This window comes from Balaenoptera acutorostrata, chromosome 9 (assembly GCF_949987535.1).
Source record: "Balaenoptera acutorostrata chromosome 9, mBalAcu1.1, whole genome shotgun sequence".
In the NCBI taxonomy this organism is placed as follows: Eukaryota; Metazoa; Chordata; class Mammalia; order Artiodactyla; family Balaenopteridae; genus Balaenoptera; species Balaenoptera acutorostrata.
Window position 1 is genome coordinate 93,935,297 of NC_080072.1, and position 23,049 is coordinate 93,958,345.

At 50.5% G+C, this 23,049-nt stretch overlaps 1 protein-coding gene across 1 annotated transcript; it reads left to right on the forward strand.

Moving 5' to 3' along the window:
- Positions 1-8,772: 8,772 nt before the first annotated feature.
- Positions 8,773-22,506, forward strand: ANKK1 (ankyrin repeat and kinase domain containing 1). Its single transcript, XM_007172000.2, has 8 exons — positions 8,773-8,964; positions 15,153-15,447; positions 16,853-17,004; positions 17,257-17,306; positions 17,928-18,083; positions 18,807-18,925; positions 19,563-19,599; positions 20,514-22,506. Exons 1-8 carry the CDS (start codon positions 8,783-8,785, stop codon positions 21,725-21,727), a joined length of 2,205 nt encoding a protein of 734 aa, XP_007172062.3. The 5' UTR covers positions 8,773-8,782; the 3' UTR covers positions 21,728-22,506.
- The last annotated feature ends 543 nt before the right edge of the window (positions 22,507-23,049 follow it).

Below are 23,049 nucleotides of genomic sequence, written 5' to 3' on the forward strand. Positions count from 1 at the left end.
GTCCCCTTTACCTTGCTTAAGGTCTACTTACCCTAAAAGTGTCAGTGTAAATGTTATGTGCTCCTGCAGCTTGGCCCTGGGGTGTGGGCAGAAGTGGAAACTGTAACAGGAGGAGGAACTCACTGGGAAAAGAGAGGACCCTGAAGAAATGTTGGAGGGACCCCAAAAGTCAGCCTCTACCCCTGAGCTTCACCTTTCCATTTATTCCTTCCTTCCTTCCTTCATTCATTCACTACCAGATATGACTTGAGCTCCCTCCAAGGTATATGCCATGTGCTGAGAACACAGCAGTGAACAAGACACACCACAATTCCTGTCCAGGAGCTTACATTCTACTAGTCTATTTGAGGTTTGACTTTTAAGAGTTGTGTTCTTCACAATCACCTAAACCAGATGGCGAACAAACAAACAAACAAAATCTTTTTTTGGTTTCTTTTAGTGTGCCCAAAGTAGTCTAATTTTCCTAACCTTAAAAAAAAAAAAAAAAAAAAGGAAGAAAGACCTTTACTAAACAGTAAGGTAAACAAAAAGGAAACACAATACAAGAGGCATGAAATCAGTTGCATCTTAGAAGTCCTTCTCTTGTCCTTCAGAGCCAGCAAGCTTCCAGCGCTTCCTACTGTACTGTTACCTACCTGGGTTCTTGGACTCTTTAATCAAGAGGAATTGATAAGAGGCCACATGAGGAATTCAGGCAAGGCTTTAGTGGGGCCCGTGCTGCAGCATGAGAGAGCAAGAACAAGCGACAGGTGCCCTAGCTCGATCCCTCAAACACAGTGAGGGTGGAGATGGATCTGTGTGTTGGGTGGGAGGGGTGGCTGAGGTGGTCTGCCCACCCCCTTGGTGGTGCTGTGTGCAGAGATCATGCGCAGTACCCTGCTTTTGCTCCCAGCACATCGGCACCTTGGAAGGGCAGTTGGGTTTGGCCTTTCTGTATCTTGTTCATAATTTGCCCCAACTGCGCATGCACACAGATATTTTAGTCCCTATAGTTTCTTTGTATTCTGTTGCTCGAGGAGATGTTTGCCCGGGTGCAAGCACTGCAGCAAAGGCCCCAGGTCCCAGGTCCCAGCCTGTCTCGGTACAACCTGAGAAAGCCACCTTTTAGCAATTGGGTCTCTCTCTGGTCCCACTCCTCCTGGCTCCCGCCAATCCTGGAAGGGCCCAGAGGAAAGAGGAGGCTGGCTGATGCCCAGGCAGACAATCCAGCCCCGACCATTCTCAAGGTTGACGTCTGGGGGGTATTTTCCCTCCAGGGTCCCTGCTAAAGGGAGTCTCAGTTCCTTTCTTCACATCTCCCTGCCTGACTTGTTATTAAATTAAAAGCGTTCATATTTAAATTCAAAGCCCCTTTGTAACTCCTAGAGAAGATATTGACCATGATCTCTTGGATCCGGTGTGGAGCTCTAAGCCTGAGGAGGCCCAGCGTAAGACCGAAGTTCTCTAAAGCCCTGGCCATGGCCAAGCATTTCTTCTAAGCTGATTGAGGTGGCAGGGTTCTTGGGACATTTGTTTCTTATTTTGGTATGGACCCAACTGGGATCACAAGCCCCCAAGGCTACAAAGAACCTGTGGTCATAATTATGACAATGAGAACTGTCTTTCCTGAAACACAGGGTTTCCATTTCTGCCTTCTTGACACTTAAAATAGTTTTTATCAAAAGCTGTTCTAAGGGGAGCCTGGTGTTTTATATCAGGGGGAAAGAATGGATATCCTGCCAAATCCAGAAATGCTTGTACTCCATCCTCGGTTTATCCCATTCTCACTCCTGCTTCTGTACTCATTTTGGTCCTAAGAGGGGCTCTTTTTCTGAAGAAATAAGACCATCAGCCTGGGTGGAAACAAACCCAGCAGACATATATGCCAGCCCCTCACAATCGGGCCCCCCTGACTAGCAGCAGGCCAGGTGGGGACATCCTGTGGCCCCCGTGAAGCCATGCTGGCGTCCCTGGCTTTGCAGCCCAGCCCACACCTGATGCCTGCACATCTCAATTGCTGGACCACAATCTCACAAGCCTCGGTGAGGTATGCTGAATAGAGAGAGCACTGAAATAATTCTGAGAATGGTAAGTAGATCTTTTTTCTGTCTTTCTCTGAATGACTATTTCAAATTTGGTTTATCAGATGTAATTCTGGTTTCATCCAGAAGTTCCAGCTTATCTGACCAAATCACCTGGGTGAGAGTATTGAGTTTTAGAAGGAACTGGATGGCTTCCTCCCACCATCCTCTCCTGCCTCAGAGGTTTTAACACAGTGGCCTTTGCTCTCCCTCTTTAGGGCTTCTGTGTGTCCACGGGCGGCCAGGTATTTTCCAGGCTTTCCGTGGTAAATGTTAGATTACTCACTCTCTTTCCGCTGTAATGGAAAGATTTTTCTTCTGAGAATGTAATGTTGCCTGGAAATAACAAGGAGAAAGAGGAGGAGGAGGGAGAGGAGGAGAGAGGGGGAGGAGGGGGAGGGGAGGGGGAATAAAAGGAGGAGGAAAGAAAGAGGAGGAGGAGGGGAAATGGGAGGAGGATGAAGAAGATAGAGGGAAATTAGAGGACAAGATGGAGGAAGAGGGCTTTACAGGCATTGTTAAAACTTTTTGTTTTGAGATAATTATAGATAAACATGCAATTGTAAGAAATAATGCAGAGATCCCTTGCACCTTTCACCAAGCAAATGGTAACACCTTACATAACTATAGCACAATATCACAACCGGGAAATTGACAATGATACAATCCACAAATCTTATTCAAAATTTCACCAGTTTTAATGCACTCGTGTGTGTGTGTGTGTGTGTGTGTGTGTGTTGAGTTCATTGCAGTTTTATCACTTGTGTAATTCTTGTGACCACCACTACTGTCAAGATACAGACAGTACCTTGTGCTGCCCTTTTATAGCCATCTCCACTCCACCCCCCACCTCTGACAACCACTAATCTGTTCTCTATCTCTAGAAATTTGTCATTCCAAAAATCTAATATAAATGTAATCTTTTGGGATTGGCTTTTTTCACTCAACAGAATTCCCTGGAGATTCATCACGTTGTTATGTGCATCGCTAGTTCCTTCTTTTTTATTGCTGAGTAGTGTTCCACAGTATCCATATCCCAGTTTGTTTAACATTCACCTGTTGAAGGATAGCTAGGCTGTTTTCAGATTTCAGCTACTACCAATAAAGTTGCTATGAAAATTGAGGTTAAGGTTTTTGTGTGAACATATGTTTTCATTTCTCTAGGACAGATGTCCAATGTTCTTTTGCTAGGTTGTATGGTAACTGTATGTTTAGTTTTATAAGAAACTTCTAGAGTGGCTGTACAATTTTCCATTCCCACCAGCAACATGTCAGTGATCCTCACTTGCATTTGGTGATGTCTTTTTTTAATTTGAGTCAATCTCATAGGTGTGTAGTGATGCAGTTTGCATCTCCTTAATGGCTAATGTTAACATCGTTTCATGCACTTATTAGCCATTGTTACTGAATGCAAGTTCATGCACCTGACACACAGTGAGGCTAAACAAACCAAAACGTCGAAGGGTGGAGTAGAGAAAGGTTTATTGGAGGGCCACGCAAGGAGATGGGTGGCTCATGCCCAGAAAAACCCAAACTCCCTGAAAGTTTTCAGCATTTTTTTTTAACATCTTTATTGGAGTATAATTGCTTTACAATGTTGTAATGTTGTGTTGGTGTCTGCTGTATAACAGAGTGAATCAGCTATACGTATACATATATCCCCATATCCCTTCCCTCTTGCGTCTCCCTCCCACCCTCCCTATCCCACCCCTCTAGGTGGTCACAAAGCACCGAGCTGATCTCCCTGTGCTATGCGGCTGCTTCCCACTAGCTATCTATTTTACATTTGGTAGTGTATATATGTCCATGCCACTCTCTCACTTACTCTTCCCCCTCCCTGTGTCCTCAAGTCCATTCTCTACATCTGCATCTTTATTCCTGTCCTGCCCCTGCCCCTAGGTTCTTCAGAACCTTTTTTTTTTTTTTAGATTCCATATATATGTGTTAGCATACGGTATTTGTTTTTCTCTTTCTGACTTACTTCACTCTGTATGACGGACTCTAGGTCCATCCACCTCACTACAAATAACTCAATTTCGTTTCTTTTTATGGCTGAGTAATATTCCATTGTACATATGTGCCACATCTTCTTTATCCGTTCATCTGTCAATGGACACATAGGTTGCTTCCATGTCCTGGCTATTGTAAATAGTCAGCAAAGCATTGTTAAAGGCCAGATGAGGGAGGGGCATGGTTGCTTGTTGTACACTTCTTGGTGTAGGAATCCTTTGTTCTTGCAGCTGTCTACCTAGGTCAGGTCACAATGTTCCTGTAAACCTCCAACAAGACAAATGTTATTCTCTGTTCTGCACTTTTCATCTCTATTTGAATGGAAAAGTGTTATACCCTTAAATGTCAGAGACTTGAGAATGGGCTATCCTGTATATTTCAGTCTACAGGCAACATTCTAAACCTGAAGCAAAACCAATAGAATACAAACGTTACAGTAAAAGAAACAGACCTAATATGGAGTCTGGTTTGTTCTTCCCTGTTACACCATCTGTATATCCTCTTCATTGAAATGTCTGTTCATGTCTTTTCTCCATTTTCTAATTGGACAGCTTTTTTGTTTGTTTGTTTTTACTATTGCATTTGGAGGGTTCCTTATATATCTAGAAAATTAGCACTTAGTCAAATATGTGCTTTGCAAATATTTTCTCTTCATCTGAAGTTTGACTTTTCATCCTCATCCCAGGATCTTTCACACTGTGAAACTTTTTAATTTTGAGTAAGTTCAATTTCTCAACTCTTCCTTTTGTGGGTTCTGCTTTTGGTGTTAAGCCTAAGAACTTTTTGCCTAACCCTATGTTCAGAATATTTTCACCTATTCTTTTTTCTAAAAGTTTTATAGTTTTACATTTTACATTTAAGCCAATGATCCATTCTGAGATAATTTTTTGATAATGTGAGGTTGAGGTTGGTTCATATTTTTGCCTATGTGTGTCCTTTTAGGTATATTTTTAAAAGGTTAATCCTTTCAGCAACCATCTGAAATGAGTATTGTATTATATTATCCTCCCATTTCACAGATGGAGGAACCTAGAGAGATTTGGTAATGTGACAAAGGCCCGACTGCTGACAGGTGGTAGGAAAAAAGCCATACTTTGAAAGCAGGTCTACCTGACTCACATGCTCTTGCATTTAAGCCCTGCTGCCACCGCCTCATTCCTTCCCTTTCTTTCTGGGAGAGTCTTCCTTCCTGGGCAGGTGTCCCGGTTTCTTGAACACATTCCTTCATCTTGACTAACCTTGCCCTCACCTCGGTTCATGGGCTACCAGACGTTGGAGCCTGCCACAACTCGTCCAGGTGTCCTTCTGTGACATGTTTGCAGGGTGGAGAATGGAGACAGATTGGGGAACTTCCCTGTATGCAAAGAGCTTGTCATTCCGGTCTGGGGAAAGGCTCATATTGGATTTCAGCATCTTTCAAAGTATTGCAGAGCTGCACTACCAACTCACTGGTCTGGGGGTGGCAGGCTCTCCCCCAGAACAATCAGACACCAAAATTCATTTAATAATTCTGAGTCTGGAAAATTTTCATCCCTGATCTGCCAAAGTAAAATATATTGATAGAGTCAATAGGAAGGACTCGGAGTATCTTGGAGCAAAATTCCTATGGTTAGACCATGTTTCTTGCTCTTTCTGGTGGGATTGGATCATGGTCAGACTACCCTAGTAGTTCATTTCCATTCATCACACCCATTCCCGTTCATGGGTAGGAGGGCAGTGAAGGTGGAGCTTTCCTCTCCAGCTCTCTGCTCTCCACCCACTGGCTGTGGACTTCCTAGGCAGGCAGGACCTAGGAACTTCAGCATTCAGACCACTGGGAAAAAAATCAGCAGTCTATAGATTGACCTTGTTCTTTCCCAGATCCCTAAGTATCACCCTACCTATTAATGAGGGATCCAGGAACTCTTTGCCTCTGTGACTTTACATTCAGAAAGAGCCCCTCCCCTTACTTGTCTCAGAGTTTTTCCAAAGACTAGTAGGCTTTTGTCCTGGCCCACTTTAGAGAGCACAGCTACAGGTATACATCTATTTTGTAGTTATAGGTATACACACATATCTATTTTGCCAGATTCTGCAGAAGCCTCGGGGATGCCTGATCCCTCAGCTTGGCTGTTTCAACAGATAGGTCAACAGTAACACATGCCAGGTCCTTCGTGTCCTTCCACCCACCCCGTAAAGAAATGAAGAAGAGTTTTATTCGGGATTCTGACATCTGCTTTGAGCCTGGGTATCTCCTCCCACAGGGATGATTCTCCAGCACTCCTGTGATGGTCTCTGCAGAGGGCCAATGGCAGCTTCTGGTTTCTTGCTCTCCCTAGAGAGCCACTTCAAGTGTAACTGGTCCAAGGGGAATTTCCTTAATGGATTCAGGCCATTTGACCCTGGTATTTTCCCCAGTGGCCTAGATAGATCATATTGAGGGTCAGAGATCAGAGTCAACCTTCCTTAGGTCCAGTGCGCCACCTTCCCAATCTCCATGCTCACCCACCCAGCAGAAGCTGAGAAGCATTCTCCTTGGTCTCCTGCTCTCCTTGACAATAATATCCTCTGTCATCTTCCAAGCTTCCCTGGGGGAGGGTTTGAGACTTGTCAGGAGTAGGCAGGGCTGCTCCAGGGGCAGTAAGTTCTGTCGGGCCCTGTCTTGCTCCAACCAAAGCAAGCCAGGGCCTCCTTCTGACATTGTCTTTGGGGTATGTCTCCTGCTCTGGAACAGTTTCCATCGCCTCCACCCTCTTCCAGGAAGCATGACCCCCTTCCCTCCTTTTCCCCCATATCCTTTAAAGGCTCCTGTTATGCCCAACCCTTTCCACAGGGACCAAACAGACCTGGGTTTGAATCTCAGCTCCCACTTACTAGTTATGTGGCCATTCACTACTTACTGTCTTCAAGCCTGGTTCCCCCATCCCTCACAAATGGGGTGATATTAACCTCATACTGTTGTTGTGGATTTAAACAAGATCATATCTATAAAGTTTGTACAGTAGGTAAAGGAACTACTGATCTTGGAACAAAGTTAAGGCTCAATAGTGGCACTGTCTCCAGGCCAATCTTCAGTTTTCACTCTGCCCACCAGAATTCATCCTGGGGAAGGCGGGTAAATTGTTATGGGAAGAGCAAGTGCCCCAACTCCCACCTGGGGTCCCTGCTCACCTATCATGGCCACGCTGCTCCCCAGGAGTCTGGTAGGAGTCAGGATATAGGGCTCTACAGGTTAGGGCCAAAGGCAAGGCATGTCCTCCTCTGGTAGGCAGGCTCCTCAAACTTGAGGATGGTCACTCTGGGGGTTCCCTGTGGACTTTGGCTCACCTGCCCAGCTGCAGGTGAGAAGTGACCTACCCTCCACTGCTCTGCGACAGTTCCTTCAGCAGCACCTGCCCTGGAATGGCCCTGGGAAAGCCACCTGTTCAAGCACTTACAATTTTCTCTGTTCTGGGGGTCTCTCAGGTGAGAGGGCAAGTCCATGGACCCAAAACCCAGAGACACCCCGCCCCCCCGCCCAGGTTCAGCACCAGGAAGCTTTCCTGTATCCTCACTTGTATCCCCAGACAAGGACCAAGGGACCTCCCACAGTGGATGCCAGGAAAGAGGAAGGAAGTAGGGAGTTCGGAGAAAGGAAGGGAGGCCACCCAGATGTGCTTCCCTAGGACACCTTCCTTCCCTCTGCCATTGGCTAACTTTACCCACCAGGACAGCTTCACATCTGTCCAGAAGCCACGTTTGCCTCTGCAGGTGCATTTTCTCCCCTCCTGCCTCAAGTCTCTGCACGGAGCCCTTGACCAGATTCTTCCACAGCCCCACCCTGCTCTGTGTTCGTCTCCTCCTAGGCTGCCCCAGTCATGCTCCAGCTGTTCCCTGAGCCTCATCTCTGGCCCCTGGCAACAAGCCACCCCAGTAAGTGGGCTAAGGAGTTCACCTCCCCCATGGTCAAGCCCAGACCCAGCACTCATCCCTCTGAGGTTGGGGCCAAAAGCAGTGCCAAGAAGGGGAGCTCCCTGCAGACAGAGGTCCAGCCTCTCACCCCATGGATCCTGCTGACCCCTCCTTGGTGGCCTTTTGCATGCAGAGACTGAAACAAACAAAAAGAAACAAAAGCCATCAACAACAAAGGAAGCATTAAGTCAGCCAAGCCAACTGATTCAGACCAGAAAATCCCCATTACAACTTTTTTACTCCAGACTTGCTATGGAAGGGTGGGTTCCAGGCCCCTAGCTCTACAATGGAGACCCCCGGCAGAGCCCTGAACCTTTTATAAACCCTCAGGACTTATAAGTTGCATGAATAAATGAATCTACTTCCACGTAGAGTTAGGTCCAAATCAAAGGGGGCCAACTGCTCTGGCCAGACTCCTGTTTCTAATTTCAGGACATCTTCCACTCCCAGCACCTACCCAGGATCAAGCTGGGGGGAAAAAAATCACAGGCCGAGACTGAGGAAGGATAGTGGGGCGGGGCAGGGTCTTTCGGGGTGCTGCGGCGAGACGAACCCTCTTTCCGGTCCGGGCCCCCATCGCTGCCCGGGGCCTCAGGGCTCAGGCTGGCTTTCCCCGCCCTCGCAGGTCTGAAGCAGTTCCTCCTCGCTCGCAAGGGGAAGGAGGGAGGGCCGCCCGCCTCCCCATCCCCACCCTCCCGGGACCTGCCGCGCAGGAAGCGGCGGGTGCAGCCCGGCCGGCCGGGAGCGCGCGGGGCTTGGAGGGCCTGGGCCGCGCCGACCCCATGGCCGCGGGCGTGGAGCAGCGGCTGGGCGGCCTCCCCGTCTTCACCCGCGACGACTTCGAGGGCACCTGGCGCCCAGTGGCGAGCGGCGGCTTCAGCCAGGTGTTCCAGGCGCGGCACAAGCGCTGGCGGACCGAGTACGCCATCAAGTGCTCCCGCTGCCTCCAGCCTGACACCACCAGGTACCCGCCTGCCTCCCCCCCTCCTTTTGCGGAGGGAAAACCGAGGCCCGGGGAACTCCCGAGGGAGGGGCGGCCGGGTTGAGGCTGAGGATTGTCCTCTCCACTTTTCTAAACTCTGTCCTGTGGCCTGAGCTCCCCAGGCACAGCCCTGTCTGTTTCCGGCTCTGAAATAAACTTGGCTCTGTTTGTGGAATCAAACCTATGTGTGAAATCCACAGAGGTCAAGGGTGAGCAGGAACTACCCTCCAAATATGCCTTTGTTCCATCCAACCTCCCAAACTGGTCCCGCCTCCTTCTTTCCAGCCTCACCTTCCTTCCGGGTGTCAGCTTGGTGATGACTGCTCTGGATGACCCTCTGCCACCCTCCTACCCACCCCCTAACTCGCAGGGCGGGCAGGGCTGGGCTCGCCCAGAGCCTGTGGCACTTGGCTCAGCGATGGTCAGTGACCTGGGGGGAATCACAGGCCCAGCCTGCTGGCCTGAGAGCCTGTCCAGGACACTCACTCGCCAGACCTCACACCGGCACTGCCAGCAGGTCAAGCCTGGAATGCTGCTGTCTCCGTCCTTGTTTTTGTCTCTGGCTTCTCCCAGGTCCCATTATACGTACTATGACCACTCCCTGGCAGGCCTCCTTTTCCCTCTTACTACCTCTTTCCCATTGCTTCCACCCATCTCTGCCTTCCCATTGCTTCAACCCATCTTTGCTGGTACTGGCTGTGCCCTCGCCCCTCGTGCAGCCATGGAGACTCTTGGATGTGAAGTCTGAGATAATAAACATGTCCCCCTCCCAAGCCTCCTGGGACATCACCTAGAGGGCCTTGGGGGTGCAGGGAGCAACTCCTATTGGCATCTTTTCTGGTCATTCTCTGTGGTCACTATGCAAGCTCCCAAGACACAGCCTCCGGTCCCACACACCCAAGTCCCTTCTCTCACTCCCAGACCCCCGCCTGCTTAATGAGTAAGGGCAAAGTGAGATAGCCCCAGACTCACCAAACTTCCTCCCTCAACATCCTGGCTTGGGAGTAGAGTCAGGTTATTCTAGGATCTATTCAAATCATTTACAGCCTTTGAAGCAAAGAACAACAGGAAACAGATGGCATTGACAAGACTACTCATGAGACACTGACAGTAACTCCCATCTCAATTCCCTTCCCAATTCCAGGAATCCTTGGGTGGAAAGGACTCAGGGATTTACAGTAATCAAATGCCTGCCACGTGTGGAGTGCTATACTAGGAGTTTCATGAGTATGACTTCGCTGGATCCTCCTTCCGTCATCTCATTCATTTGTTCTCCTGATGAATGTTTATTACTCACCTACTATGTGCCAGGCTCTGTGCTGGACCCTGAGATATAATGATGAATGCCACAGATATGGCCCTGGAGATATTCTCCTGGAGCTTGCAGATAGGGGAGAAAAGGCATTAATCAGATAACCCCACGTGTAAATGTAAGTGTGCTGCTGTGAGGGGTGCAAGAAAGGAGAGAGTTGTGGTTTCATGAAGGCTTCTTATTGGAGTTTGAGATCAGAAAAGGCTTCCCTGAGGAAGTTACACTTGAGCTGAAATATGAAAGATGAGTCTGAGTTAAGTGGGTGAAGAGAGGAAAGCTTTCCATGTTGAGTTTAAGGTGCCTTTAAACAACCAAGAAGAATTGTCAAGTAGACTTCAGAGTAAAGCTCTGAGCTAACAGTACTAAAATTTGTGAGTCATTTGTTATAGGTGTATTTGAAGCTAGGGCATAGGTGACGTTCACTCATTCTAAGCACTAAGTGAACAAAACAAAGTCCCTGCCCTTGTGGAGTTTATAATCTAATAGAGGAAGACAGAAAACAAACAACAAACAAATAAATATTTTTATCTATATCCCTTACAAACCACCTGACATTTTCTTTGATTAAAATACCTAAGGAGAGTTGAGTAGTCTGATCTTCCAAAAAAAAATTTTTGATCTTCCAAAAAATAGTAATTTGTGGGCTTTTTTGCCCAACATGTTAAGATTTTATTTACCAACCCTCTTTGTTGTACAGAAAGTAAAAATGCTGTTACAATCTCAGTGTAAGTGGGAGCTGCACATGGTTGACTTACCAATCGCAGCTCTCCACCCTACCGCAAGAGTCTTACACGAAACTCTGACAATGCTTATAATTTTGTTGTTGCTTATAAATTTGTTATAATGCTTGGTGGTAGATTCCCAAGAGGGACTAAATGGATGAAGGCAGAATGTCAAAGGAACTCTTCTTTGGTTCTTTGCGTGGGTGGGTGTCCTAGGGTTTGTATCACAGCTACCTTAAAAAAAAAAGCTGCCAACTCCATTTGAGCAGTCCAGACAATACGGAACTCAAGAAAAAATAAAGCAAGGTAGTTTTTTTGTGTGGGTTATTTGGAGTCTTTCTTTCAGCTTTCCCATTTTCTTCCTCCCCTTCATCCTCATCCTCATTGTCTTCCTCTTATCAACTTCTCCATCACATCCAAATTCTTCCCTCCCTTGGCTTCATCTTCATCCCCTTCCCCTTCTACATCTTCCTGTTCATCATCAGACTCTTCCTCCTCACCATTTTTCTCCTCTTCCTTGTGTTCATCTTCTCCTCCTTCATTCTCCTCTTCTGGGGGCGGATAAGGATTGATGGAGTAGGGTGGCTATTTTCTATAGGCTTGAAATCCTTACTAATTAAGTACTATTTGAGAATAGAGGTTTGAAGCAAAGAAAGAGCAAACCATGTGGCTCTCTCAGGCTCTCTTAGTGTTCTAGGCAGAGGGACGAGCAAATGCAAAGGTCCTGAGGAGGGAACAAGCTTGACATGGTGGAGCAGGTCACAGAGGGCTTCGTAGGCCATTGTAAGAACTTTAACTTTTATTATGAATGAGAAGAGAGCCACTGGACAGTCCTGAGCAGAGCAGTGACATGCTCTGACTGACATTTTAAAAGTACCACTCTGGCTGCTGGTGGAGGGGAAGAGAGAGAAGCAAAGGCACCAGTTAGAAGGCTTGGGCCAAGATGCCAATGGATAGAGGTGGTCACCAGTGGTCAGATTCTTGCTATATTTTGAAGGTAGAGCTGATGGAATGTGCTGAGGGGCAGCTTCTGGGAAGGAGAGGAAGAGAGGAGTCAAGGTTAAGCAAGATTTTTGAGGACTAGAGGGATGGAGGCCCCGTTCACTGAGATGGGGAAAGCTGAGGGGGCAGTGGGTTTGAGGGGAGAATCAAGAGTTCAGCTTTAGACACGTAAAGTGTTGAATACCCAGTTGGAGATGCTGAGATCGCCTAGAGACAGAGTACGGAATGAGAAGAGGAAAGAAGAGGGCCTGGGACTGGGCCTAATGATCAGGTAACACAATAGGAGCCTGCAAAGTAGGCACTGACCCTACACTGAGAACGGAAAATTGCTTGTAGGCTACAGCAACATGGGGGTCATTGGTGATTAGCAACAGCCTGTCAGTGAGGTATTAAGACCAGAAACCAGATGAAAGGGGATGGGGGGAGGGATGAAGAAAAGAGAAAGACAACAGGTGTAGCAAACACTTTCAAGAAGTCGGGGTGGGCTTCCCTGGTGGCGCAGTGGTTGAGACTCTGCCTGCCAGTGCAGGGGACACGGGTTCGAGCCCTGGTCTGGGAAGATCCCACATGCCACGGAGTGACTGAGCCCGTGAGCCACAATTACTGAGCCTGCACATCTGGAGCCTGTGCTCCGCAACAAGAGAGGCCGCGATAGTGAGAGGCCCGCGCACCGCGATGAAGAGTGGCCCCCGCTTGCCGCAACTAGAGAAAGCCCTCGCACAGAAACGAAGACCCAACACAGCCATAAATAAAATAAATAAATAAAATTAAAAAAAAAAAAAAGAAGTCGGTGTGTCCAGGGGAGTTGTGCAAGTTACTGTTGTTCCCATTTTACAGTTAAGAAACTGAGGCCCAGAGAGTTTGCTTCTTCAAGGTCATACAGAGAATAAGGTGAAATTGGGATTTGAAAGCAGGGCAATGCGATCCCAGATCCCTTGCTTTTTCCACTTCATGACAGATGTCTTCTCAGTTCTTGTGACTTCAAAAGTACAAGAGGAGACAGATAAAAAAAAAAAATATTGCAGAGGTGGAGGGGAGAGCCCTTGAACAGTAGAGAAGTAAAGACAAGAACGGCAGAAACCAGGACTAGCTAACCTGTCCAGATGCGAGGGAGAGCAGGTGCTTTTTCCTGGAGCTGAGGAGTCTCTGGCTGGCTTCCCAGGGAGGCCCTGCGAGCACATTTCCAGCAGCCTCCGACTGCAGTGCCAATGCAGCTTTGCAAATACTCTGCCTTTTAAAAAATGTCATTTCTCCTTAATCTTCATCCCTCCAATCCCAGAACAATTTATAACAATTTGCATATTTACTGTTTTGTGGCACGTACAGTGAAAAGAGTGAAAGGTTTGCAAATGCTTATTTTGTAAGGCTTTCCCTTCAGTATTGACTTCTGTTCAGTTCAACAAACATGCCTTGTGCTGTACGTGGCCATGTGCTGTGGGGAGTACAAAGATGAAAACTTATACTTCATCTCCAAAATGGAATCCCAGGCAGCCGTTACCGAGCTTGCTTTGAGAGAATAACGATGCAGGAAGTGCTCCGCTACACCAACAGGGAAAAGCAGATCGCAAAACAGCCCACACTATGTGATGGCAAGAGGGAGTGGAGGAGAAAGGAGTGACAGGGAGGGAGAAAAGGAGAGAGGTTCCTTGAAATGTATTGTAAAAGGATACGCTAAATTATTAACAGAGGCCAACTCTGGAAGGTTGGGTTACTGATGATTTAATTATTATTACTATTATTATTATTATTATTTTTTGGCTGTGCCATGAGGCTTGCGGGATCTTAGTTCCCCGACTAGGTATCGAACCCAGGCCCCACAGTGAAACACTGAGTCCTAACCACTGGACCGCCAGGGAATTCCCTAATTTTCTTTTCTATTCCCTAGATGTTCTACGAGGTATATATATTACTTTCATCATCAAAAAGGCAATAAGTGGCATATTTTTTCAATATTTTTTATTGAGATATAGTTTATTTACAATGTTGTGTTAATTTCTGCTATACAGCAAAGTGATTCAGTTATACATATATATATACATATATATATATACATTATTTTTTAAAATATTCTTTTCCATTATGGTTTATCATAGGATATTGAATATAGTTCTCTGTGCTCTACAGTAGGACCTTGTTGTTTATCCGTTCTATATATAAAGGCTTACATCTGCTAACCCCACCTCCCACTCCATCCTTCCCCCAACTCCCTGCCCCTTGGCAATCACCAGTCTGTTCTGTGTCCTTGATTCTGTTTCATAGATAGGTTCATCTGTGTCATATTTTAGATTCCACATATAAATGATATCATATGGTATTTGTCTTTCTCTTTCTGACTTACTTCATTTAGTATGATAATCTCTAGTTGTATCCATGTTGCTACACATGGCATTGTTTCATTTTTTATGGCTGAGTAGTATTCCATTGCATATATGTTCCACATCTTCTTTATCCACTCATCTGTCGATGGGCATGTAGGTTGTTTCCATGTCTTGGCTATTGTGAATAGTGCTGCTATGAACATAGGGGTACATGTATCTTTTTGAGTTATAGTTTTGTCTGGATATATGCCGAGGAGTGGGATTGCTGGATCACACGGTAGCTCTATTTTTAGTTTTCTGTTTTCCACAGTGGCTGCACCAATTTACATTCCCACCAAAAGTGTAGGAGAGTTCCCTTTTTTCCACATCCTCTCCAGGATTTGTTATTTGTAGACTTTTTAATGATGGCCATTCTGACCGTTGTGAGGTGGTTCCTCAATAAATCATATTTAAAAAGAGAAGCAGGAGGCATAATTTTGGTCCTCCATGGGCTTGCGATCTCCTAGGGGAGGTAGACATATAGAAGTGGCCAGAATAAACGGCAGGCTTTTTGTGGCCGCCTTTGTAGAATGGGCTGGCTCCTAAATTTGCAGACCCCTTTACTTCCTGTCTTGTTGCTGGAGCCATCTGGACCCTAATCTATGCATCTACTGGGCATCCTCTCGTGTCTCTCTTTCCCCCTCCATTACCTTGCAAGCTCCCAAGGCATCTCTGGGTCTGCACAGCCTGGTATCAAGTCTAGTTTGTGTGTCCTGCTAGTTGCTCTTGTAATTAAAGGGTCAGCTCCTTCCATCTCTCGCTCCTGCCCCTCCATAGCTCTGATGTGAATTGCCTCATTGAAGAAGCAACCAAAATGGAGAAGATCAAGTTTCAGCACATCGTGTCCATCTACGGGGTATGCGAGCAGCCCCTGGGTATTGTGATGGAGTTCATGGCCAACGGCTCCCTGGAGAAGATGCTGCCCACCCACAGCCTCTGCTGGCAGCTCAAGTTCCGCATCATCCATGAGACCGGCTTGGCCATGAACTTCCTCCACAGCATTAACCCACCACTGTTCCACCTGGACCTCAAGCCAGGCAACATCCTCCTGGACAGCCACATGCATGTCAAGGTAAGGACCCTAGTGAACCCCTCTGCCCCCTTTCGCTCCAGAGCCTTCTCCAGATGAACAGGATTATTTACTGCCTGACTAGTCTGTCAAGAGTTTTTGTTGTTGTTGTTGTTTTTAATATTTATTTATTTATTTATTTGGCTGTGCCAGATCTTCGTTGCGGCATGTGGGATCTTTAGTTGCGGCATGCGGGATCTTTTTAGTTGCGGCATGCACGTGGGATCTAGTTCCCTGACCAGGGATCAAACCCGGGCTCCCTGAATTGGGAGTGTGGAGTCTTAGCCACTGAACCACCAGGGAAGTCCCCTGTCAAGAGTTTTAAGCAGCTCCCTTCATGGACAAATACCGAAGGCAGGGATCACACCTAAAACAGATAGATGCACAATGAAATTTGGTGCACGAAACTGGGTATCAGGATGCCTGCAAAAACCCTCTTTGGATGTCAGTCTTCCATTTCTAATGTGGGTAGAATAATCTCTATCCCATTCTTTGCTTCAGGTGAGAATGTGTGTAAATGAGATGTTCTTAAGAAAGGTCATGATGGCCATTTTTTCAGTTCCTAAAACATGCCCCGCTTTCATTTCTGCCCCAGGACCTTTGCACATGCTGTTTCCACTGCCAGGAACAGTGTTCCCCCACTCCCTCTTTATCCAGCAAAGGCCTACACATCTTTCAGGTCTCAGCTTAAACAGCACCTCCTCAGGGAGGTTTTCCCTGATCCACCCCCGTGGGCCCCTGTTATATACCCTCGCTGTACCTCTCTTTTCATACTGCTAACCCCAATTTTAAGTATATAGTCATTTGTGAAACTATTTCATTAGTGACTATACCCCCTATTTGAATAAGCACTTAGGAGAGTAATGGGTGCGAGGGTTTCATCATTCTTATCTGCTGCCTGATCCTCAGTATCCAGCCTAGTTGGCACTCAGTGAATTGTCCATTTATTGATGTATGAATGAATCAATGGGTGGAAGCAAAGTCAGAGATAAATATACATGGTGTCAATGCTTCAGGGCCCGTGAAAGTGGGATGAACAGAAGCTCACCAAAGATGCCACTTTATCCACAGTCCCTTTGGGTAATGGCCACACCTACCAAGTACTTACCATGTGCCAGGCACTGTTCTAAGTGCCTTTTGCATATTTCCTTAATTAATGCTCATAATAGCACTGTGAGTTATGTACTTGTCTTGTTTCCCTTTTATAGATGAGGAAATGGAGGCTCTGAGAAAATAAGTAACTTGTTCAAGGTCATCCTGTGGTACATGGTGGTGCTGGGAGAGAGCTTATGGTCTCAGCAGCTACACTACACTGGCAGCGAAGATAGTGGGAGGGATGAGAAACTCAAGGCAGTTTTCTGGAGGCAAGACTGTATTGCCCCCCATCCCCATCCAGGCTTCCTCCCAGGTTTCGGACTTCGGCCTGTCCAGGTGGATGGAACAGTTGACCCGGATGCAGTACATCAAGAGGTCAGCTCTGCAGGGCACCCTCAGCTACATCCCCCCTGAGATGTTCCTGGAGAGTAACAAGGGCCCAGGGCCCAAATACAATGTGTACAGGTGAGATGGAGGCTGGGCTCCAGGCCACATACCCAGGGCGTAGCTTGTTGTCAACGCGCTGCCCGGACCCCAAGGCCCAAAGGGCAGGGCAGGACAAGGATGAGGTCTGGCTCCTCCCTGCCCACGTGGGAGGAGGAGGGATGCGGGGGGATTCTGGCTGGAGAGGCATTGCCTGGGTTTGTGTGGTCCATGGGGCGCCCCCTGCTGGATATCCGAGAAGGCCACTCAGGGGGCGCTTTCCCCTGTCTGCAGCTTCGGGATTGTCATCTGGCAGATCCTCACTCAGAAGAAACCGTATTCAGGTAGCAGGCGACAGTGGCACCGTCAGATGGGGCCCCGGAAGGGACTGGGAGGCTGGGGGCTCGTGGGGGCAGGGGCCGGCGGCAGGTTTTTGTTGGGGACTGTATTGCTCTTTAAGGGTTCCCGTCCTCACCCTCCTTCCTTCCTCCCCCTGCTTTCTAGAGCTCACATGACCGTGAAAGAAAGGGCACCCCTCAGCCCAGACCGTACTTTCTGCCTCTAGTTCCTTTGCTTCAAAGTGTTCTCTCCTGTCTCTCTCACCCCCAACCCTGCCACCCAGGTGTCAGGTAAATAGAGTGTCAGGGAATTTGGATAATCCAGCAAAGTTCAAAATCAGAGCCTGTAACTAGGCCTGCTGGTCAGTCCTGCCGTCTTTGGACAGCAAAAGCCCGCAGTGAGGGGCCATGGCCGGTCTCGGCCTGGGAGGGGCTGGAGCTGGACCAGAGACCCAGCTGCTCGAATCTGAGCCTCAAGTCAGCCTGCAACCTAGTTATTAACTCACTGTGCATTTATGGCGCCCCTGCTGTGTGCACCGCCCTGTCGGGGTCCTCAGAGCCCCCATGTCCTGCCCAGCCCCTCTGGCCCTGCCTCAGCGCCCGCACAGCCTGGGCCCCCTCTTGCAGGCTTCAACATGATGACCATTATGGTGCGAGTGGCCGCAGGCCTGCGGCCCTCCCTGCAGCCTGTCTCTGATGAGTGGCCGGCTGAGGCCCAGCAGATGGTGGACCTGATGAGGCGCTGTTGGGACCAGGACCCCAAGAAGAGGCCCTGCTTTCCAGGTTCTCATCAGCCTGATGTACACAAGGATGAGGGAGATGGGTGGGGCTGGGGGGGCCTGCGGGCCAGGAGCGGTGGTTGAAGCCCCGGGCCACTCCTGAGAGCTCTGCAGGGAGGGCCCTGAGTGACACTAGGGCAGACTCTGTACCACAGTGCGGTGTTGGCAGGGGGTGGGAGGGTGGGGGGGGGTGGATGGCAGAGGGCCAGTGGCAAGAGGACCGCGGTCTTGTCTCTTTGGGTTAATGTGTAACCCTGTGGGAAGTAGAATAGAAAACCATTGCTGGAAGGCATCTGGGCCCGGCTCTGTTGCTTCTGAGACTCCAGTTAGCCTGCGTCCTCTCAGGCTGCAGTGTCCTCATTTGTAAAATGTTCCCAGACCATGAGATCACAGGCATGATGGATCTTGCGGTCATCCACTCCTTTAGGGACTATGCAAATGTATGCATGTGTGTAAGCGTGAGCATCTTAGCGATCGCCCAGTCCTGCCCCCTTTGCTTTATGGAACAGGTCTGACCCTCCAAAAGGGTCAGAGACTTGCCAAATGTGGCCCCACTGAGCCAAGGCGGGACCCTAGCTTGCCTGCCTCCTGGTGCACATGTGTGGATGCCCCCGAGCCCAGGGATGGGTTTTGGGAGGGGGGACATGGGACATATTAGGGTATTTAAAATGGGGAAGAACTGCAGGCCAGCCTGTCACTTCTGCTTTCTCTCTGTTTCGCGGAGCAGACATCGCAGTGGAGACAGACATGCTGCTGTCCCTGCTCCAGAGTCCTGTGGTTGACCCAGAGAGCGAGGCCCTGGCCAGGAAGGTGTCCTGCACAGCGTGTCTGTGCCGGCCCCGGGAGGTGAGTGCGTGTGGGGCGGGCCTGGTCTCCGGCAGGCACTGAGGATGCGTGCACAGGTCCCTCCTCACGGGGCTGCCTGGCTGAGGGGCAGGTGGGGACCGGAGCCAGTGCACGCTCTGCTGGCCAAGCCAGGCAGCCACTCGGGGACGCCTTTTCTTACCTTGCTCGAAGATGCTCTAAGGGCTGCTGGTAGCCGTGGCTCAGAGCCTCTGAGAAGGACATGCCATCCCTCACATGTGTGACATTAAACAGAGCCTGTCCTGCAGAGGGAGACCTTGGCTCTCCCAGGCTCTCACACCCTACGGGTCAGCGTCCTCCCGGCTCTGCTGTCCTTTCCCTCACCTGGGAACCAGCTGTGGGCTACCGTGGGGCTCCTGGCTGAACCCACAGGGCCACCCTGCCTTCCCTGTGGCCCAAGGGGAAGTCAAGGCCCTGGGCCACCTCCTTCTGGCAGGGCCTCCTCTGCTCGGGGATTTCCCCTGGACACAGCTGGTGGCAGGGATGAGAGAGGAGGGGGTCTCCTAGCACAGGGTGAAATGTGAGTCCTGACAGGTGAAGGGAGGAGTGGAGGCCGGCATAGGCCAGAACTGCCCTGATCATCTGATCCGTTCCGTGTCTTCTGGTTCCCCCTCCCCAGGTCAGTGAGGAGATCAGCCAGGAGCTAACAGACAGCGGTGAGTCCAGAGTGCGCAGCTGGAAGCAGAGAACCCACAGCGGAGGAGAAAGTGGACTCAGACCATATCCTTTCCCCATCCTCCCCGGCCCACCCTCCTCCCCAGGCCTGTCACAAATCAGGAGTCCGTGTTCCCTTTCCTGGCACCCGGCCCTATGCTCCAGAAATGCACATGCCCCCGGGGGCCTGGCTCTGCTTCCCCTTCAAGTCTGTGTCCTTTTGAGGCCGGACTCCTCCCTTCCTGGCCGGGAAGGAGGAGCGTCAGTTTTCAACTCCGGTTGCATATTAGAATTACTTGGGGAATGAAAAAGTATACGATGCCTGAGCCACCCTAGAATAATTCAGTCAGAATCTCTGGGGGTTTGGCCTGAGCAGTGATTTTCATTTGTTTGTTTTTTTTGTTTTGGAAATTGTTGCTTTTAATTCTAATACACCACTGGGTAGAGCAGGAGGAAGTGGGTCCTTAATGGCTCAGGAGGAGTTCAGATCTCAGAGCTCAGCTGCAAATTTATCTCCAATTTGCATTTATTTACTTTGTGCCAAGCACTGCTGGGGAAGTTCTTACCTACATGATATGATTTGTCCTCCCAGTGGTAGCATGAGGTTGGGCATTGTTCGTGTCCCCTTACGGATCAGGAGCTGGAAACTCAAAGAGGCAGAGAGCACGTGATGCGAAGAGGTAGAGTCAGGATTTGCACCCCGGCCTCTTTCTGCCTCATCCTTACGGGAAGAACTGCCAGAGTCAGTTCTCTAGGACAGTGGAGCCTGCATAGAGATCCGGGATACCGGGAAAGACGTTGTCCTCACTCCTAGGTCTTTGTTCCTGGCTGGTACTTCCAGGAGGCAGGGGGATGGCTGAGGTGACCTCTGGACAGGTCAGAGGTCCTCTTCTCAATCTCACCTTCCTCCCAGCAGACTCAGGAGACTACTTGAAGCGGGTCCTGCCTCTCTTAGACAGCGAGAGCCTGGTCCTGAGCGATGAGCAGCTGCGCATCCGTGAGAACAAGGTCACCCCCCTCCACTTCCTGGTGGCTCAGGGCTGCCTGGAGCGGGTGAGGCTTCTGCTGGCCCAGGAGGTCCACGTGGACTGCCAGACGGCCTGCGGCTACACTCCCCTCCTCGTCGCCACCCAGGACCAGCACCCTGACCTCTGTGCCCTGCTCCTGAAGCACGGTGCCAACGCCAACCTGGCGGACGAGGACGGCTGGGCCCCGCTGCACTTCGCAGCCCAGAATGGGGATGACCGCACTGCCCGCCTCCTCCTGGACCACGGTGCCCGGGTGGATGCCCAGGAGCACGAGGGGTGGACCCCGCTCCACCTGGCTGTGCAGAACAACTTTGAGAATGTGGCACGGCTTCTGGTCTCCCGTCAAGCTGACCCCAACCTGCAGGAGGCTGAGGGCAAGACCCCTCTCCACGTGGCCGCCTACTTTGGCCATGTCAGCCTGGTCAAGCTGCTGACAGGCCAGGGGGCCAAGCTGGATGCTCGGCAGAGAAACCTGAGGACACCACTGCACCTGGTGGTGGAGCGAGGCAAAGTGAGGGCCATCCAACACCTGTTAAAGAGTGGGGCGGCCGCTGATGCCCTTGACCAGAGAGGCTATAGCCCACTGCACATCGCCACTACCAGGGGCAAGCACCTTATCGGCAAGATGCTGCTCAGGTACGGCGCCAGCCTCGAGCTGCCGACCCACCAGGGCTGGACGCCCCTGCATCTAGCAGCCTACAAGGGCCACCTGGAGATCATCCACCTGCTGGCTGAGAGCCACGCAGATGTGGGGGCTCCCGGAGGCATGAACTGGACCCCCCTGCACCTGGCTGCCCATCACGGGGCGGAGGTGGTGGTGTCCGCACTGCTGCAGTGTGGGGCTGACCCCAATGCTCCCGAGCAGTCAGGCTGGACGCCCCTCCACCTGGCAGTCCAGAGGGGGGCCTTCCTGAGCGCCATCAACCTCCTGGAGCACCGTGCAGACGTCCATGCCCGCAACAAGGTGGGCTGGACGCCTGCCCACCTGGCCGCCCTCAAGGGCAACATGGCCATCCTCAGAGTGCTGGTCAAGGCCGGTGCCCAGCTGGACACCCAGGACGGGGTAGGCTGCACACCCCTGCAGCTGGCCCTCTGGAGCTAAAAGCAGGGCATTGTCACCTTCCTAGAGGGCAAGGAGCCCTCACTGGCCATTCTGGCTGGGGCTGAGCCTGGAGCCCAGACGGAAGTTTAGACAACCTGTGGTCTCCTTACCTGTAAGGAACAGAGGTTGGTGGAAGTGAAGCTGGGCTTCTGGCAGGGCCCCTTCCCTGTCCTTGCCAGCTGCCCCTTAGACCTTGAGAGGAGACGGGAACCTGGTCCCCTGGGTGGTGGAGCGATGGGGAGAGGAACACGGAGGTTGTAGCTGGGGAAGGGGCCCCTGGCTCAGAGACGCCCTTTCAGCCCTTCCTGCATGTGTGTCTCTAGCCAACTCTCAGCCTCCTCCTCCTGTACCTGGACTCAAGCCCCCAAAGTGAGTTCCCTCTTTATTCCCAAGGTTCCTGCCACCTTTAACCACTTGCCTCTGAGTCCACAGGGGCCCTTGCATCCTAGAACTCTCTCTGAAGAAGGAGGGAGGCACAGAGGAGAGGGAAGTGTTCGCTCCCAGCTCACGTCTGTGTCACTGGGCCCCTTTCTCCAGGCGCGGTCAGGACAGCCAGACACACGTGCTTTGTGCAAGGGCAGGAGCTGAAAGTTCGGAGGAGTTTCCCACTTCCAGTTGAAAGCCCCGGCCAAGAGCCCATTGCTGCACTGACCACCTTCCTGGCGGCTCTGGTCCCAGGGCCCAGATCTGCCATACAGTCTCTTGCGGGGAAGGAAGGGTCTGCTCCAACCGCCCACGAGTGACCTTACATGGGACGCTTGGTCCCTGGTCCCCCTGCCTCACCCTTCACCCTTTGCTGTGTCCAGTTATATGGCCGGTTTCAAATCTGACTGCAATAAAGCTGTGGCTCTGAGTCCCCGCCTTAGAGGTGGACTGGCCCGCGGCGCCAGGCTGGCTATGGGGGCTGGTGGTGTTAGTCTGGCGTACGCGTGTGCACGTGTGCGGTGTGGTGTGTATGTGATCGTGTGTGAGTTCCCGCTGGGGAGGAGGCGGGGGCAGACGTGGGGAGGTGGACGGTGGTGATGTCACCTGGAGGGGAGGTATCTGGGCTTGGTGTGGAGCTTGCCGGGCAGGGACTTCCTCCTTGGCAGCGGCTCAGGGAGCTCTGTCCTGCCCCCATCAGCTGGCCTGGCCTGGTCTGCGAGGTGCAGGGCAGGTCGGGGCAGGCCTGGGATTGCTCAGACTAGCCTTGTGTGACCAGTCCCGGGCTCAGCGGCCAGCAGCTTCTCCTTCCTCTCTGGCTCTGCCGGGGCTGGCCCACCGTTGGGAGGGGACGGGGCGGGACTGCGGGTGGGAGCAGGACGGGTGCCCTAGGGGTCCTC

Excerpts from the sequence above, each read along its gene's own strand:
- ANKK1 (XM_007172000.2), top strand. The coding sequence starts at position 8,783 with ATGGCCGCGGGCGTGGAGCAGCGGCTGGGCGGCCTCCCCGTCTTCACC. Across the intron at positions 17,005-17,256 it reads CCCAAATACAATGTGTACAG|CTTCGGGATTGTCATCTGGC; the intron begins GTGAGATGGAGG and ends CCCTGTCTGCAG. Across the intron at positions 17,307-17,927 it reads TCAGAAGAAACCGTATTCAG|GCTTCAACATGATGACCATT; the intron begins GTAGCAGGCGAC and ends CCCCTCTTGCAG.